At 44.3% G+C, this 20294-nt stretch overlaps 1 protein-coding gene across 1 annotated transcript in view; it reads right to left on the bottom strand.

Moving 5' to 3' along the window:
- HECTD2 (HECT domain E3 ubiquitin protein ligase 2) overlaps window positions 1-20294 on the bottom strand; it is an 85921-nt gene that overhangs the window by 62505 nt on the left and 3122 nt on the right. Inside the window, exon 2 of the mRNA XM_084845816.1 lies at window positions 7678-7807. Within this exon, the coding sequence (XP_084701942.1) occupies window positions 7678-7807 (130 nt within the window). The remainder of the gene's footprint in view (window positions 1-7677; window positions 7808-20294) is intronic.

The following is a 20294-nucleotide window of genomic DNA, read 5'->3' as shown; positions in this document are numbered from 1 at the left end:
AGGTATGATCCTTTCCAGGCTTAGGAATCACGGTAATATAAGCGTCATTTAACAAAGAAGAAAGGGAGCCCATCTCAAAAATATGGTTCTAGAGGCAGTACAACTTTGGAGCTAAAAACCTGGAGAATGCTTTATATCACTCAATTGGGAATCCATCTGGACTGGGTGATTTCCCAGTATTCATTTTCATAACTGCATTCATAATTTCCCCTAAGTGCAGAGGAACTGAAAGGAGCTGTTGTTGTGAAGAATCGAAAGATGGAAGATTAATCTGAGAAAAAAAGCATCTATATCTTGCTCTGATAACTTGTTACCGGTGCTGTAAAGATCAGAACAAAACTTTAAAAATTGTAAATTTATGTCTATAGGAGAAGTATATACTTTGTCACTCTCATCTATAATAGCTGAAATGAAATTTTGATGTTGATGCTGTTTAAGTTGATGTGCAAGGATATTACTAGGACATTCACCATTTTCCCAGTATTTCTGTCGTAAACAGGTCAGAGCAAATTCCACCTGCTGAGAAAGAATATTATTCCGCTCATGCTTAGTGTTTTGCAGCTCTTGATAAGGCTGTACACTGGGGTACAGCTGACTTATAAGAAATGGTAAGCTGACTTATAAGAGATTTCAGCTTCTTAAAAAACCCCTCAACAGATGTTTTTAAATAAGTTTCTTTTGATAAGAAGCATAAAAATAATTCAGCCCCTTATAAAAGCTTTATTGGCTTCCCACTCAATGGCACACAAACCCGCATAGCCTCATTAGAATTAAAATACTCTGTTAGTTCAGCTAACATCTGAGTTTTAAACTTCTCATCATTGAGTAGAGAAACGTTAAAACGCCAAAGACCGGGTGCCCTAGGAGTGTCAGAAAATTGCATTTCCAAGCATACTATGGCATGATCTGACACTACCAATGTGTCAATCTTGCAATCTTTAATTTGACATACTAAAGATGGAGAGATGAAAAAATATTCTAATCTAAAGCAATTATGGTGAAATAAAAGTATACTCTCTGTCGGCAGGATGTAAAATTCTCCAAACATCAGTTAAACCATATTCCATCATGTAAGCCTGGAGTGCCAGTCTCACAGCAGACTGGGTCTTAGAAGAAAGTGTATCTAATAAAGGATCTAAGACCTCGATAAAGTCCCCACCCACAACCAAATAATTATACGCGATATCAGTTTAGCAAAACAATCATGAAACATAGCCGGAGAATCAATATTCGGCCAATATACATTGATCATAGCAATTAATTTACCCGTATACTTCCCTACCAGAATTGAAAAACACCCCTCAGTATCAAGAAACATCTGTTGAACTGAAATAGAAAGTCGCTTATAAATTAAAATTGTAACCCCTTTACACTGTATTGAAATATCTGTGACATAAGCCTCACCAACCCAGTCCTTTCACAACATCTGTCCATCTGCAGCGATCAAATGGATTTCTTGTAAAAAGGCCATGTCAACATTAAGCTCTTTTAACTTAGAAAGAACTCTTTTCTGCTTATTTATATTTCGCAGCTCCTTGACGTTCCATGAAGTCACGTTAAGCATTGAAAATGCAAAAGCAAATTATTTGCCCCTCCACCCAAACACTTCTTTCCAGATTTACAAGAAATAACTAAATTTTTATAATGTTAGTGATATGACAAATACATCCTTAGTTTACATTAACCATTTCAAACATCATCGGAATAGTTCTTATTGCATAAAAACTGAGAAAAAAATTAAAATTATTCAAAAATATAAATAATTGAAAATTTAAAACCCCCAAAATAAAAATCAAACTATTCCTTTTCTTGTATGACCATGGAATCATCTATATAACAAGTAATCGGCAATAAGACAAACTATTACATAAATTTTAAAATAAAGTTTTAAATAGTTGTATCAGTGGTATCAGAGTCTACAACAGTACAACAGGGTGTATCACCCTGAAATATATTCATTGTAAAAATAATTAAAGTCCTGCCTGAATTCCATTCTAAGAATACCTGGAACTTCATGAGCTCAACTGTTAAGTAGTGATAGATTTTTCTTCTTTTTTGTTATGCTGAATACCTGTTTTTTGAATGTTGCTTGGTTACATTATGTAAAAATCACTTAACCAATGCATGAGAGGCAAGAGTGTAAAAGAAAAATCTGATGGACAAAACATTTATTGTAAGAGAATGGAGCCTTGACTGATTAAATTAAAAATGAATGGGTGTAAAACAGTGGCATTTCTTCAATGACTGATACAATGATTGAAAAGGTGGTACTCTCCAAACCGTCACATGGCAACATGATATAATTCTAGTTTTGAATTCTAATGCCCGGTGGTTTTGTTCTACACCCAAGCTGTACCAACCATACTCCACCATACACTAAAAAATGCTAATATAACATGAAAGCTATCACAGATACAACTGCAAGTATTGTGGCACTTTTTCCAGCTCTCCCTCCATGATTGACAAGCTGACGTTATGTTACACATGGAAGTGCATATGTGAGAACAGCAAGAAGAATTAATCATGTATAGCATACCATGAATCAGCAGGACTCATTGTGCTGGAAAGGAAATAATTACTGCTGCACAAGCACACCACCCAGATTGCGATCTTGTGCTAATACCATGAACAGAGTCTGGACACTCTGGTTTGGATTCAACTGTGTGTGAGTGGTAGCCTGCTTACGCAGCGAGACTTCCCCATCTTCTCCTCCCAACTGCAGCTCCCCGTGTCCCCAAAATCAGCTTTGGAGGTTCCCCGAACGTTCCAGATCAGATCTGTTGGGTACACGAGGGGAGGGGAGGGGAATCTGTTCTACCAGTGGTTTCCATTCCACAGGTGAAAAAGCACCATTGGATCCAACCCTCAGCCTATGCAAGAACTGTGCTATGCCAGTAACCATAATCACAAGGCGAAGGGATTACAGTAATACTGTGTATGTTACTGCATGGCAAAGAACTGATGAAAAAGATGTACCAGTGTGGGTGGGAAGGAAGAAACAGCTCATCTATGCTGCATCTGAAAGACATTTGGTTCATCACAGAGCCAGTCACATTGACATAACTTTCTGCACCTACAGGCTGCATAACAGAGTGCACATGCCAAACATGCTGAGCTTAATATGCTTGCAAAGCTATGCTGCTCCAAACTGCTCTGTATGCTGTTGAAGCTACTCATATCTATAGGATCAAGGTATTTGCTGGACTGCAGAGAATGCATATCTACTTTCTTCCTTGCTGAATTTTGCTTTTTGGCATAGCTTGTTATTGTCCTAGTGTGTTCTAAGAAAGAGGAACAGTATGATAGAGCAGATAGAGTTTAAACTTGGATGATGAGGGGCAGCAAAGTTCAAACCCAAATGCAATCATGAATTAACTTTTATCTTGCAGCTACAGTTCCTGTATATAGAACAGTCACCAACCTCATGGGCTCTTTTTGTTAAGTTTTGTTGTTAAGAATTAGAATGCACTTTGTACATTGAATGACCTACAGAAATATTAATAAAACTAAGGGTGCAATCCTATGGCTGCTAGTCAGCAGCTAGATGGATAGGTTGGTTCTCGGAGAACCAACCCCCATCCCTTCCAGCACTGCCTTGTAGGCAGTGCAGATTGGCCCTACACTCATTGCTCGTAAGAGCAGTGTGGAATGGCAAAAATGGGGCATTCCTGGGGGCGGGGCAGGGAGGTCAGAAATGCCGATAACGACACATCCTATGTGTTGTCCGGCTGCTGCTTCCTGCACTCCAATGTCCTGTGGCTAGACAGACGAAATCGGCTGTCTAGCCTCAAAAGCAGAGCTGGGGGAGCAAGGAGGAGATCTGCTCCTCACCACTCCTCCCGCCTTGCACTGGATAGGCGGTTGCCCCGGGCTTGGAGGTGACTGTTGATCCAGACAGGATTGCTTTCTCCATAAATATTTTTTGCCACTGAGTCCCAAAGTTTTTATCTATATAATTTAATGCTTTTTTCTCCTCTTATGGCTGACTCAACTCCAACTATTCTCAAAAGCTTATAATAAAAAAGAGGCCTTTCAAAACATGTAAACTATGTCAACTCCTTTCTGCAATCCCACTTCTTCTATAGTGCCTACAGAAAAACATCTACCATTTGAGAACACAGCTAAGCAGGTGGTGGTGGTGGTGGTTGTTCAGTCGTTACGTCGTGTCCGACTCTTCGTGATCTCATGGACCATAGCACGCCAGGCCTTCCTGTCCTCCGCTCTCTCCTGGAGCGTGCTCAAGTTCATATTCATTGCATCAGTGATGCTATCTAGCCATCTCATCCTCTGCCGTCCCCTTCTCCTTTTGCCTTCAATCTTTCCCAGCATCAGGGTCTTTTCCAGGGAGTTTTCTCTTTGCATTAGGTGGCCAAAATATTTGAGCTTCAGTATCTGTCCTTCCAATGAGCACTCAGGGTTCATTTTCCTTTAAGATGGACTGATTTGACCTCCTTGCAGTCCAGGGGACTCGTAAGAGTCTTCTCCAGCACCCCAGTTCGAAAGCATCAATTCTTTGGCGCTCAGCCTTCCTTAGAGTCCAGCTCTCACAGGCATACATTACTACGGGGAAAACCATAGCTTTGATTATATGGACCTTTGTCGGCAAGGTGATGTCTCTGCTTCTTACTATGCTGTCTAGGTGTGCCATAGCTTTTCTCCCAAGGAGCAAGCGTCTTTTAATTTCATGGCTACAGTCACTGTCTGCGGTGATCTTGGAGCCCAAGAAAATAAAATCTGTCACTGCTTCCATTTCTTCCCCTTCTATATGCCAGGAAGTGATGGGGCCAGATGCCATGATCTTAGTTTTTTTAATGTTGGGTTTCAAACCAGCTTTTGCACTCTCCTCTTCCACCCTCAACAAGAGGCTCTTGAGATCCTCTTCGCTTTCTGCCATTAGGGTGGTATCGTCTGCGTATCTGAGGTTGTTGAGAATTCTCCCGGCAGTCTTAATTCCGACATGTGATTCATCCAACCCGGCGTTTCTCATGATGTACTCTGCATATAGGTTAAATAAGCAGGGCGACACTATGCAGCCTTGTCGTACTCCTTTCCCAACTTTGAACCAATCGGTTGTTCCATGTCTGGTTCTTACTGTTGCTTCTTGCCCCTCATACAGGTTTCTCAGGAGACAAGTAAGGTGGTCTGGTACTCCCATCTCTTTAAGAATTGGCCAGAGTTTGTTGTGATCCACACAATCAAAGGCTTTAGCGTAGTCAATGAAGCAGAAATAGACGTTTTTCTGGAATTCTCTTGCTTTCTCCATGATGCAGCGAATGTTGGCGATTTGATCTCTAGTTCCTCTGCCTCTTCGAAACCCAGCTTGTACTTCTGGTAGTTCTTGGTTCACTTACTGCTGAAGCCTAGCTTGTAGGATTTTGAGCATCACCTTGCTGGCATGTGAAATGAGCGCAACTGTATGGTAGTTTGAACGCTCTTTGGCATTGCCCTTCTTTGGAATTGGAATGTAACCTGACCTTTTCCTGTCTTGTGGCCACTGTTGAGTGTTCCAAATGTGTTGGCATATTGAGTGCAGCACTTTAGCAGCAGCATCTTCTAGGATTTTAAATAGCTCAGCTGGAATACTGTCATCTCCACCAGCTTTGTTGTTAGTAATGCTTCCTAAGGCCCACTTGACTTCACTCTCGAGGATGTCCGGCTCAAGTTCAGTGACCGCACTATCATGGCTATCAGGGACATTCAGAACTTTCCTGTATAGTTCTTCTGTGTATTCTTTCCACCTCTTCTTAATCTCATCTGCTTCTGTTAGGTCCCTGTCTTCTTTGTCCTTTATCATGCCTGTATTTGCACAAAACGTTCCCTTGATATCTCCGATTTTCTTAAAAAGATCTCTAGTCTTTCCCATTCTATTGTTTTCCTCGATTTCTTTGCATTGTTCATTTCAGAAGGCCTTCTTGTCTCTCCTTGCTATTCTCTGGCACTCTGCATTCAGTTGGATCTATCTTCCCAAATCTCCCTTCCTTTTCGCTTCCCTTCTTTCCTCAGCTACTTGTAAAGCCTCATCAGACAGCCACTTGGCTTTCTTGCATTTCATTTTCTTTGGGATGGATTGAGTTGCTGCGTCCTGAACAATGTTACGGACCTCCGTCCATAGTTCCTCAGGCACTCTGTCTATCAGGTCTAATCCCTGAAATCTATTCCTCACCTCCACATTCACAGGGGATATGATTTCGGTCATACCTGAATGGTTTAGTGGTTTCCCCTATGTTCTTCAATTTAAGCTGAAATTTTGCAACAAGAAGCTCATGATCTGAGCCACAGTCAGCTCCAGGTCTTGTTTTTACTGACTGTATAGAGCTTCTCCATCTTTGGCTGCAAAGGACATAATCAATCTGATTTCGATATTGACCATCTGGTGATGTCCATGTGTAGAGTCACCTCTTGTGCTCTTGGAAAAGAGTGTTTGCTATGATCAGTGTGTTCTCTTGGCAAAACTGTATTAGCCTTTGTCCTGCTTCATTGTGTACACCAAGGCCATGCTTGCCTGTTATCCCAGTGATTTCTTGACTTCCTACTTTGGCATTCCAATCCCCTATGATGAAAAGGACATCTTTTTTGGTGTTAGTTCTAGAAGGTGTTGTAGGTCTTCATAGAACCGATCAACCTCAGCTTCTTCGGCCTCAGTGGTTGGGGCATAGACTTGAATTACCGTGATGTTGAATGGTTTGCCTTGGATTCGTACTGAGATCATTTTATCGTTTTTGAGATTGTAACCCAGTACTGCTTTTCCCACCCTTTTGTTGACTATGAGTGCTACTCCGTTTCTTCTAAGGGATTCTTGCCCACAGTAGTAGATATAATGGTCACCTGAATTAAATTCACCCATGCTCATCCATTTTAGTTAGCTGATTCCCAAGATGTCGATGTTCAATCTTGCCATCTCATGTTTGACCACCTCTAGCTTACCTTGATTCATTGATTTTACATTCCAGGTTCTTGAACAATATTGTTCGTTACAGCATCGGACTTTCTTTTCACCATCAGGCACATCCACAGCTGAGTGTCCTTTCGGCTTTGGCCCAGCCGCTTCACTCTTTCTGGTGCTACTTGGAAATACCCTCTGTTTTACCCCAGTAGTATATTGGACACCTTCTGACCTGAGGGGCTCATCTTCCAGCCTCATATCTTTTAGCCTTGTGATACGTTCCATGGGTTTTTTTGGCAAGAATACTGGAGTGGGTTGCCATTTCCTTCTCCAGTGGACCACATTTTGTCAGAACTCTCTGCCGTGACCTGCCTGTCTTGGGTGGCCCTGCACAGCATAGCTTATGGCTTCACTGAATTACACAAGCCCCTTCGCCACAACAAGGCAGTGATCCATGAAGAGGAAGCAGGTGGTAGGCTATTATTATTGCCACTGATTAGCTTACTACATGTGCAAATTGCACACAGTCTATGCTAAAGCTCATCATCGTTACTTCATGCTGCAACTCCTTACTGACTTTTCTGTTATAACTTACATTTGTTAGAATGTTAGTTATTATTTTGCAGTGACATTTATTATGACTATACAGCATTTTACACAAAGACAGCTTTATAAGCAACTACCTAAAGCACCGTCACAACACAAATAAATACACAAATAGCCACTAACAGTAGTGCACCAAGTACCTCCCACAGTTAGAAGTGTCTAGATAATGAAGCCTTTTGTGCTCTTACCATTTTTTATATCTGCAATAACAAATTGTGTAGGGGAACTTCCACTTCCAGGGTGTTCTTTCTTCTGGCTGATAGTTGAAATGAAACTGCTGAAGGGGGAAATATCATTTTTGGGACCTCTCTCTAAACCCTGCAATTAGAAAAAACAATACAAATGCTGTAACTTAATACTACAAAGCTTCTAGTTCACGGAACATCTCTTTGCTGAAGAGTAGCATAATGGCATAGGAACAGGAAGATCTGAATGAACATGAAGGTAATTTTTTCCATGTTTAAAACAAAACTATCAGAAGTGAAATTCAGAGAAGGTAATCTGTGCTAGGGAGAGCAATCCTATGTTCCTGGGAGAGTGTCCCAGGGACCACAGAATTCTTCGGACTTTCCCCTCCGAGGCCGTAGACACTGATGTCGGAAGGGGGACTCCAGTATCTAATTCTTCCCCTGCTGCCTCTTAGCTGCTATGGAAAGAACCATGCCACCTGCTTTCTGAAGTCACAAAAGTGGACCTCAGAGAGGTCTGTAAGGGTAGCGTTCTGGTGGGTGGGGAGGGGAAAGACCAGGATGTGAGGAATCTGATGGCCTTCCCAGTCCAAGTCCCACCCACATGTCCTCTCTAAACTGGCTCAGAGGCCCGTCTAGAGGACAGAAAACAAAAACAAAAACAAGGAGGACTGAGAGGCAAGAATTTCCTCTGCTGCTCTTCCTGCCCTGCTGGCAGCAGCTCAGTAGGGCATTGGCACTAGATATATGGAAGCCTCCAAGTTCAGAGGCTTCCACCTCACAAAGGTGTAACCCATAGTCCTAAGTCTTTTGATATCAATGGGATTTAAGTATACCACTAAACATCAACATTCCATTGACTTTAACTGAATGTAAGAATACTTAAAATATTATGGGAGACAAAGACATATTTAAATACTTATGCATATGTCAATGAATTGTGGTTAATCATGGCTCCTAAGGAACATGTTAACATTTTATGGTCATATAACCATCATATGGTGTATCTGTCATGTTTTATTTTAAGTTCATATACTTTAAAAATGTAACATGTGAAATGGTTGTTAGAATACAATCTAGAGAAAGTTATATGTACCTAAGAGGTACGTGCAAGTAAGCATTCAGCAGATAAAGTGCTTCTCTGCAGGTAGATGTCAAAATCTTCAGGAAGACCTCCAGCAACCTCAAGAAGCAACTGGACTATTTGGAGACTGGATAAATCTATGGGTTGGATCTACCTTTAGACATGTTGAGACTAAACCCACTGTAATAAATGTAACTTCAGTTAGTCATGACTAGCTTATCCCATTATTTCAATGGGTCTACTCTAAACATCACTCAGTCTGGAACAAACCCTGTGTGACTGTCTATAGAAGAATCCCTGGATCTGAAAAACAGAACTTCCCTTGTCAAGGACCACGACCAAAGGCTGAGCCCATTAGAACTAGATTGGCCCAGATCAATGATACCTGCACAGAGAGACTGAGCCACTACCTACTCTCTAAACTTGGATGCTTTGTTAACAAACTCTTGAACCCTTGGTGTGTTTTACCCAGAAAGGGCATGAAACTATGTTTTCCAGGAATCATTTGTACTGGTAGTTTGCATTCTAAAACTGATGATTAGCAGGGGGGAACCATGCACTATAGCTTGTTCCCCCCTCCCCCACGCATGCTGCTCATACATCTGCCATTTGCTTAATTACACACGCCGTGTTGCGGGTTGCTATGTTGTCTGAACCCAGTGCAGTGTGTGCCAGGGGTGGCTTCTAATCCACCCCACAACCCATGGTTTGTAGTAAGGGTTGTGGGGTGGGTTAGAAGCCACTTCTGCCATGCACTGCGCTGGGTTCAGATGACATGGCAACCCACGGTGCAGATGATTAAGCAAATGGTGGGCATGCAAGTGCCAAGCAGCATGCGTGGGGTGGGGGAAACAAGCTACAGTGCATGGTTTCCCCCACCAATCATGTGAACCAGGTCATTGTAATATGAACATTCCTTTGAATAAAAGTAATACAAAATAAATTAAAAGTTTTGCATATAAAATGAAACTATCACATAGTTCAATAAAGAAAACTGATTCTTATAATTTCCTGTATTTTAATATATGATATATAAATATATTTCCCATGTTGATATAAGAAAAAACACTGTTACAAGTGTAAAAGGTCAGTACTTTAAAGTGTTCCCATGAAGTCAAGAATTCTATGTAGGCTTTAAAAAATGATAATATTAAATCAGTATCTAATTAAATAGCAAATTACTCATTTTTTTCCATAGCTGACAAGAAGTAAGAGGTTAGGGACTATAAGCTCTCCTACGGCGTGCTGAGAGTATTCTCGAATTCCTTTGTCTCTTATCAGCAAGGATTCTAGATAGAACATTACCACACCATTTGCTATACACAAATAATGCTTAAGAATTAGGGCAGACAATTAGTACAGTGATGATATATAATGGAACAAAGATGTAATGCACTCCAGGTGGCTGTTCTGAGATAGAAAAATCTACTTCTTGGAAAAAATAAAACTTGTATAAAGCACGAAACAATGTCACTCACTATTAAAAATAGCACAGGAAATAAAACTGATCTACTTTGCTTCTCAAAAATTACAGTGTACCATTCACTAATCTGATTTCATTACAAATTAAGAACCATTTAGAGAATCTTAGTAGGCTGAATTCTCATAATGGCGAAAGGACTCCTATAGTACAAAAACGTATGTTTCACATGCTAAAGATGTGAGTCAGTTTCTTCAAAAGGTTTAAGGCGCTGCCAATTCAATGCCTCTGTGCCTACAAAATAATGTGGGAAGCTGAAGTGTGGGTGGCTGGGTGGGATACCTATAGAATGTACACTACATTTTGAATAATCAAAGTTACTTAGGTTCTGCAAACAACTTGACTGAATTGGAGCTGAAGTTTCTGCATCAGAGTAGGAGTGAATAAACAGAGGCTAATGGAAGATGGATGCACCAGCATATGTGGACTATTGGGGACACTGTAGGCACATATATCCCCCTTCAAAACCATTGCTTGAAAGTGCATCTAGATATTCTCCCAACCATGTGGGAGCAGCTAGAAGCTCCTGTAAAGCTGGGAGAGCATTTAAATGACCCAGACACATGGGTAGGGTCCAATCAGATGGATCTTTTTCATAGAGTCAGCACCCATTCCTCCTGATGTAGTGCCAATCTCATGGAAAAGACTCACAAAATTAAGCCCTGCCTAATCAGCTGGGCCATTTAAGCCTGTGCAAGAGCTGCAGGCAAGCAACTCCAACGCGCGCGGGGAATGTCTGAACCAGCCTTCCCAAACAGGTACCCTCCAGATGTTTCAGACTGCAACTTCCATCAGTCTCAGCCAGCACAACCAAGTCAGGAACAATGGACATTGTAGTCCAAAACACCCAAATGGCAACAGGCTGGGGAAGATTGGTCCAAAGTCTAAAGCAGGGATGGGAAAGATGTGGCCCTCCAGATGCTGTTGGACTGCAATTCCCATCAACCTTAGCTAGCACAGCCAATGGTGAGGGATGATGGGAGTTGCAGTCCAACAACATCTGGAGAGCCACACATTCCCCATTCCTGCTCTACAGAGTACCTTATTAAGCTGAGGTTGAAGAAAACAGGGCATAGGTCCAGCCACAGGAAAAACTGAACTATGAAAAAGGAAATTTTGAGTCTGTATTCCTTCATATTATTTTCTTCAGGCAAAGCACTTGCAAAAGTCAAGTTAAAGTTCTTTACACACACTCCTGAAGCTAGTCTACAGCCATCTGTATTCCATGATTTAAAAAAAGTTAACATTCCATAGCCCAGCAATTCAAATTATGAAAACCTGAATTCTGATTTATGCATTATGCAAACCGAAAAAATTCTTAGTTTGCATAATTTATTTTGATTTTGCTAGTCATGGAATGGGCAAATCCCAACCCCCAAACAACTGAAAATTTCATTCAGTCATCTCTATAGCTCCCATGACTTCAACAGGAATTGCCCACATAACCATAAGGGCTACAAACTTATTTTTAGAACAAAAATAAAATAAAGCCAAGGTTCTCAGGATGTTGATTCTCTATTCACTACTTCAATCTATGTCTTTTCTGTACTCCCACAGAATCACAGCATATGCAGTCCTGTCTCTTAATTCAAATATCTGCAGCTCAAGCTATATAATATTGTACACATTAAACAATTTAAGGCAGAAATTCTTGTTTAGAACATTAAAGAAAAAATTCATTTGGGGTAAATGAGGTCCAGTGCAACATAGTTCTTTTTTTCTTGTTTTAAAATGTTTTATAAGCCTTGACGTTCATTACCAAAATATCATTGTGTTCCCGTATCTCCATCTGTTCCTTCACTAGATACAATGAAGCATTTCTGTAATGGAGTTATAATTTTAACACATTTTCCTACTTCCTCTTTTGCCAACTTCACCCAAGCCATTCAGATAAATAAATTTAATATAGATTCGTGTTTTGTTATGCTTCTACTAAAATAGATATGTTGGCTTTCTTAATGTTACAGCTATCTTTCTGAACATTTACAAAGAAGATAACCAATACTAACTTCAGTTTTAAATACATACATCAACTTTATCGTCTTTAAGGGTGTAATCCTATATACATGTACCTGGGAATAAGTCCCACAGAATTCAACACTGCTTATGAGACATGTATAGGATTGCACTGTAAATTTAAAAGGTCTTTAAAAAAAACCAAACACACACACACTCACATTTCTTCCCAATATATATAATAGTAGTTTCTTTCTTATGCAACTACAACAAATCTGAAGTTGTGAGGCAGTGGGAGATCTGCAATTAGATCTCTGGCATTAAAAATAAGCTAATTGTACTTACAGGCCCCTCCTCAATTTGGATAAGGCCACAATGCTGGAGAACCAATTACAAATCACTCATTGTCTTATCTAATTTGGCCCTCAGAGTTTTACAGCAACCACATTAAAAAAAATCTTATTTCTCATGTAGTATTTTTGTTTAGCTTTAACATATAACTTGTATGATACATTGTATACACCTGGAAATAGTCCCAGGTATTTGGATTTTTTTAGGGGAGCTAGGCACCTAACTTCAAACTAATTTAACAAAAGTTTTCACTAAATTATGAATAACCATCACCACAAACATGAGTGATTATAATTTGAAACCTTTACTTTGTAAATTTTTTTAAAAATAAAGGTTTCAAAATGTTTGTTGTTGCTTTTTGGCCAGGAAGAAAAAGGATGCTCATTATTAGCTGAAAGACTTAGTGACTCTCACCCCCTGCTGCTTTTTCATCCAGCTGGCAAACTGAACTTTCTTTTAGTAGGAGAAAAGCTACCTGAAAGATAGCTTTTAAATCCTCCTCACATGAACCTATCAGCTCATGAAGATCTTTGGAAGAGGATCTTCCCCAGTACCATTCCTATGCTCAGCTACATTTGGCAAATGCGCATTGTCACTCAATTGATGCAAAGATCCAAATGGCTTTCCAGCTTTTAGGGCAGGGGTGCAAAACATGTGGCCTGCAGGCAGCAGATGGTCCCCGAAGCCCTGTCTGAGGGTCCCTGAAACCCCCATCATGTGCCACTGCTAAAAAAGGGGGGTGGGTGGAAAAATGCTCTAGGAACAGGCACTATTGTTTCTGCCATAGAAGCCTCATTCCTAGAGCATTATAGGAAGCAGTGCTTGAAGGTTCCTGCCTGCTTCTTAGGATGCTCTAGGAACAAGGCTTCTATGGCAGGAACCATTTTCCTCTCCCCCTACCCCCACTGCTCCCATTTCTTATTTTTTGGCCATGAAAGGAAGGGAATGATTAAAGCTGTGAGTAGGAGGAAGTGACTGTGTACAAGTGAGTGGAGAAGTGAGTGCGGGTAGTACATGTGTGCATAAAAGAGGGGGGCCATAGTCCACAAGTTGCCTGCCACCCCCCTCCATCTTAAAATGTAGGTCTTTCAGGGAACTGGGAGTTATAGGATGTTTTTCTGTCTAAATATGCATAGGATTGCGGCCTTAATATCAGAACGTACACAAGACAAGCATAGCGTGAGTTGGATGCGAATGTACACATGTGTGTAGCCCCCACCACACCAGCAGACACCCAGTGTAACCGTGGGGGCTAAAAATGTTATGCACCCGTTTTATAGCATCTGTTGTTGGAAAGATGCATGCTCCCAGCAATAAATCACAATGTTTTAACATTGGTAATATAAGATTTTGTTCCATTCATTGCAAGGGTGGGCTACTTGTAGCCCTCCATACATTTTGGCCTACAACTCCCATGATCCCTCACTATTAGCTGTGCTGACTCGGATTGACTGAAGTTGTAGGCCAAAACTTCTGGAGGGTCACAAGTTGCCCAGTCCTCTGTGAATAAAGTGCATATATAGTGATCCTAAGCGGTGCACAGAATGAGATTACTTGAACGTCAGTGCCCATGACATCGTTGGTGAATGACTCTGCTTCACGTCCTTTTCTACTTTTAAGTTTTGTTTTAGTCATTAAAAAAATCTTTTAGAAGATGAGCACTCCTCTTACTGTACTATTTAAGTGTGTGGCAGCATGCTCATGTAACCTTTTAAACACAAGTAAATTGTGAAAAACAACAAGGCAGCCCCTTCTTTCTGCAACAGTGTTTCTGGCACCTCAATGACCCTTTCTTTTCTTTATTTTTGTGTATGCACTAAATGTAGCTCTTTTTTTTTTTTTAAGGCTGTACATTCAGTACCCAGTGGACAGTGTTTTACTTGGCCCTCAAGAGTGGGGCATCTCATTCATTTTGCTTCGATGTGCACTTATGTCATTTGTGCATGGATGCCATTTAATGTATGGGAGATCTTGGCTCAGAGCAATGATGTAGACTAAAACGTGCTGAGGGACAACCCAAACTCATCCATCCTTTTAATTTAATATAGATTCGTGGATCACTAGAAAGTTGATGAGTTATTTAGTTTGTAGGTAAGCAGTTCTAATAATTCATTCCTTGCTTATCTGTTGACTTTGAAAAATTATCATTCTACAGAGAATATGCAGTCACTTATTAAACTGTGGGAGAAAGCTGGGAAATTAATGTTAAATTATGAGGAATGTAATATAGTATGCATTAATACACAATATATTCTAAATACATAGAATAGTCATAGAATAATAGGGTTGGAAGGGGCCTACAAGGCCATCGAGTCCAATCCCCTGCTCAATGCAGGAATCCAAGTCAGAGCATAACCTACTTTCAGGCGTGGCAGCTAAATGGGCTTCGGGACTTCTTTTCGCTAATGACCCCCTGCTCGGGGACTATCAAGGTTTCATGACAGTGATGGCCTGTTTTTTCGGTGACCCCCTGCGCACGCAGACGGCTTCTCGGGAGATTTGCCACCTCAGGCAGGGCAAGGACTCAGTTTCCAGCTATGCGACAACTTTTCGCTTGCTGATGCAGGATTTACAGTGGAATGATGCCACGCTGGTGGCTCAGTTTTTGGACGGTTTGAATGAGGTCTTGGATGAGTTGGCACATACGCCTAGCCCGCCTACTTTGGAGGACCTCATCCAGACCTGCCTCCAGATAGATAGTTGGCTGGAGGGGCGCTGGCAGACCTGGCGGGGCACTGGGTGTTGAGATTTTCCTCCTCCCATTCCCCCACATTTCCTGCCCCCTCACCCACCCCCCGCCCCTGCGGTGGGGGCAGAGGAGACCCCGATGCAGCTGGGAACTATCCGAGCCCCACTGCCGCTGGAGGAGCTAGAGCAGCAGCATGTAGAGTGCCGATGCTTTCGGTGTGGAAAGCTGGGACATTTCGCCAAAACCTGCCGCGCTAGACTCGCAGCCCCACTGCCTCCCCCTCCTCTCCTTCCTCCTCGCCCCCAGGCCTGCCTAGGTTGCCCCCCAAGCCTGTTGGGGGTCTCCAGTGTGGGAGTCGGTTCCCCACCAGGTGGGTGCCTTCCACAACCCCCCCACCCTCCAATCTGCTATTGCAGGTTCACCTTTGCTCCTCCCAGTGGGGTGGGGTGGACGCCCTAGCTTTAGTGGACTCTGGGGCTACGACCAGTTTAATGGATGAAATGTTTGCTCTCTTCCACAAGATTCCTACCCTGCCTCTTCCTGCCCCCTTGGCAGTGGAGGCCATCGATGGGTGTCCTCTTTCTTTGGGCGCAGTGACCCGGATTACTAGGGATGTACGAAAGTCACTTACCTTTCTGCGGATTATGTTGATGGGGGGGGGAGGTGTTCCATCCCTCCCCTCGGAATCCTCAACGGGGGGGAGGCGATCTGTTCCTCTCCCCTGGAATCCTCCACAGCTGGCTGTGCTCCGCAGCAGCTCCGTGGAGCAGCCGGCCAGGCCCAGCCCAGGCCAGAGCCGTCCGCAGCCGGATTTCCGGCCGCGGAGGGCTCTGGAGAAAAAAACACACAAAAAACCACGTACGCAAATGGTGGCGGCTATGGCTGCCACCATTTGCGTTCCTTATTTTTGGCCATCTTAATCTACGTAAATATTTACGTAGACTATGATGGCGAAAATAAAGGGGAACGCAAATAGCGTAGTGGGCGCTATTTGCGTCCCTTTTTGATTCATCGTTTTAAAACGGCAAATCAAAAAGGGATGCAAATAGCGCCTGCTACGCTATTTGCGTTCCCCTTTATTTTCGCTGTCATAGTCTACGTAAATATTTACATAGACTAAGATGGCCAAAAATAAGGAATGCAAATGGCGGTGGCCATAGCCGCCGCCATTTGCGTATACAGTTGTTGTTTTTTTTTAAACTCAGCCATGATAGGCTACGTAAATCTTTACGTAGCCTATCATGTCTTTCTTTTTTTTACAAGACAAGACTGCAAATGGTGGCGGCAGCGGCTGGTTGGAAGACCAGCCGCTGCCGCCCGGAAGATCTGCCCCAGCTAAGTCTCGTCCCGGGGGGGATCTGCGGGGGTGGCGGGGGGTGGCAGGCCGTTCCGCCACAGAGTTCGGGGGGCCGAATGCACTGGCATTCGGCCTCACCGAGATCCATGGCGGAATTCCCTGCCATCCCTACGGATTACAGCTCCGCTCACTCTGCGCGCCCAGTCCCACGTTGAGCAGATTCAGTTTCACTTGGCCAAGGTTCCCCAATACCCTATCGTGCTGGGTATTTCCTGGCTCTCTAAGCATAATTCTCAGATTTCTTGGGGGCTTCAGCAAGTGGAGTTTGCGTCTCCCTACTGCCGGGAGCATTGCCTCCCGACCGAGGCGTCAGTCCCAGTCCAGGCCTTAACTCTTTCCTCCCCCTCCTTGTCTACTTCTGGCAGTTCTTCAGCTACTGTGATCCTCCCAGAGAAGTATGCGGCTTTTCGGGATGTTTTTGACAAGAAGGAGGCCGACCAACTTCCCCCCCACTGCCCTTTTGACTGTGCCATTAACCTCATTCCTGGGGCGACAATCCCCACTGGCTGGCTGTATTCGATGTTGGAGCCGGAACTTCGAGCTCTGCGGAAGTTTTTGGACACAAACCTCAGATGTGGCTTCATTTGCCCCTCCTCCCCCGCCTGCGCCCTTACCATGTTCGTGTCCAAAAAATCAGGAGAACTCCGCCCGGTGCATGATTTCAGAGCGTTGAATTCTATCTCAATTCCCGACAAGTACCCCCTCCCCCTCATACTGGAGATGCTAGGCAACCCTGCGCCTACCACTCCAGGAAGCTGAACATGTCTGAGAGGAATTATACCATCTGGGAGAAGGAACTGTTGGCCATCAAGTCCGCTTTAGAGACCTAGCGTCATCTTCTGGAGGGAGCACAGCACCCAGTCGAAGTTAGAACCAACCATTGCAACCTGGAACATCTTCAGATAGCCTGTGCCTTAAACCAGAGGCAGATTAGGTGGTCGCTTTTTTCCCCCCGGTTCCACCTTAAGATTTGCCATGTGAAGGCCTCCAACAACCTACAAGCAGACGCTCTTTCTCGTAAGCTGGACCTCCAGCCAGGGGGTGAGGGAAATCCCCCCCTCTGATTCTTCCCCCCCAGAGCCTGACGGCAGCTGCGATACCTCGCTCTTGGGAGTAGCTCCTTCACTCTGCACAGGCTCAGGATGCTTTTGTCCGCACAAAAGTGGAGGAACTGGGGCTACCCTCTGGTCCTCCCCACTCTACCCTCTTCTCTTTGCGAGGTGGCCTGCTTTACCATTCTGGCCGGGTCTATGTGCCTTCTAGACCCCTCCATGATAAGGTCCTCCATCAGTGCCACGACTCCCCCCCCACTGGTCATTTTGGCTTTGCCAAGACCCTGCATGGAGTGACGTGGGATTTTTGGTGGCCTCGTGTGTGCCAGGACATCAAGACCTATGTCGCCTCCTGCCCAACCTGCCAGCGGGCGAAGGCCCCCTCAGGCAAGCCCACACACAGACTTGCTTCACCCCCTGCCTACCCCTTCAGGACCTTGGAAACTGCTCTCCCTTGACTTCATCACTGACTTGCCTCGCTCACACGGTAAGACCACTATTCTGGTGGTGGTGGATTTGTTTTCTAAGATGGCCCATTTCATCTCTTGCTCTGGGTTGCCCACAGCCAGGGAGATGGCGGAGCTTTTTTTGGCACATGTTTTCCGGCTCCACGGATGGCCCGAGGGTCTCATTTTGGATAGGGCCCCCCAATTCACTGCCCATTTCTGGAGGGAGCTACTTGGGCTTCTCCATGTGACGCTCCATCTTTCCTCCGCCCACCATCCACAGACGGATGGTCAGACTGAGGGCACCAATGCGACTCTGGAGCAATATTTGCGTTGTTATGTCAATTACCAACAAGATGACTGGTTTTCCTTGCTGCCTCTCGCAGAATTTGCTTATAACAATGCCTGCCATGCTTCCACCCGCCAAACTCCATTTTTTGCCAATTTTGGTTACCACCCCAAGGCTTTCCTGTCCACCCTAGCTCCCTCTTCAGTGCCGGCAGCCCATTACTTTTTAGAGGAGTTGCAAGCAGTACACCACCTCTTACGGGACTCCCTCGAGCAAGCTAAGACAGCCTACAAGGCCTCTGCAGACCAGCGGCACATGCCGGGTCCGTCTCTGCAACTGGGGGACTGGGTTTGGTTTTCCACCCAATACCGCCCTCTCACTCGCCCACAAGGAAGCTCGCGCCTCGCCAAACAGGGCCCTTCCAGATTACGGCCCAAATTAACCCTGTTGCTTTTTGCCTGGCTCTCCCCCGCTCCATGAAGATCCATCCTGTTTTTCATCGGTCCTTGCTGTCCCCCCTGGTTTCTGGCGACCCTCATTGCTTGGTCGGCTCCCCCCCGCCACCAGTGCTGGTGGAGGGAGAGGAGGAGTTTGAGGTCGCGGAGATTCTGGACTCCCGCCTTTCTCAAGGCCGCCTGCAATATCTAGTGGACTGGAAGGGGTATGAGCCAGATGAGTGATCCTGGGAACCCGCGGAAAATGTGCATGCTCTGTTGCTGCTGAGGCGCTTCGACCAGCTGTACCCCCACAAACCTGGGGCCCCAGAGGAGGAGCACAAGGGGGGCCTCATGGGAGCGGGGATGATGTCAGGGTGGAAACTGAGCCAACAGAACCCCAGAGCAGTTCTGATACTGAGGAGGAACAGCAATCCGCGGGAGAGGAGCTCGCTCATCTTCACAGGCACAGCAGCTGGCAGAGATTCCTCCTGCCAGCATTCCTGGGATAGATAGTGACCCTGGCAGTGAAAGAGTGCTGGAGGGGGGCTTGCTGGACGCTCGACGCCAAGAGCGACGACAGATGGAAGGCGCGGAAAGGAGGCGCAGCGCTCGTTTGGTGCGCAAGCAATGGTTGCGTCCCGAAGATCCAAGGGAAAGAGGGAGGATCTCCCCCTAGCCCATAAGTTCAGGGTCTTCCCGTGATTCTCCATTAAATGGGGACCAACTGCCTAACCTGGAGCATAGGCTACTCTGCTATCTTTCCCCAGTGCTGTTCCTTGCTTAGTTGCTGGTGATTAGCATCTGAAAGAGTCATTAAGTTATGAAAGGATTAAAGCCTTGAAAAGAATCCTTTTGTCTGTGTTTTGAGTTGGCTATTGGAGTAGACTGTAAGAGGCAGCTAGGGCATTCCTGACAGCTGGCTCCGCTCTACAGCAAGGCTGCCAGCCGGCTGCAGCCGGACTTCCGGCCACTGCTGGAACACTGCGGCTGCAAATGGCGGCCGTCATAGCAGCTGCCATTGCGTGCCTGCTAATGGCCATGATAGGCTACGCAAGTATTTACTTACTTATGATGGCCACCATTTGCGGCTGCGGCTGGAAGACGACCTGGAGCCGCTGCCACATCCGTCAGGTACGTCCGTCCCGGGGGAGGATTTCAGGGGGTGGCGTCCGTTCCGCCACGGCCTCACTGGAGTCCGTGGAGGATTTCTCCAACATCCCTACTTTCCACTTCCTATATGTGTCCTTTTTTTTGTTTTCTGGCCATCTCTAAGCTTTTGTGAAGCCATATTAGCTTCTTCTGTTGTATTCCACCTTTTCTTCTTGTTGGAATTGTTTGTAATTTTGCCTTGAGAATTTCCTTTTTTAAAATCTTGGACTCCTTTTCTCATTAGAGTCGCTTGCCATGGGACCTTATTTATCATTGTTCTGAGTTTATTAAAATCAGCTTTCCTAAAATCCAGGGTACGCGTTTGAC

The sequence above is a fragment of the Heloderma suspectum genome, chromosome 3 (genome assembly GCF_057233095.1).
Source record: "Heloderma suspectum isolate Gila_16-S chromosome 3, 16-S_ref, whole genome shotgun sequence".
Taxonomy (NCBI): Eukaryota; Metazoa; Chordata; class Lepidosauria; order Squamata; family Helodermatidae; genus Heloderma; species Heloderma suspectum.
Note: the sequence above shows the minus strand (reverse complement) of the source record. Positions and strands in the feature narration are given on the sequence as shown.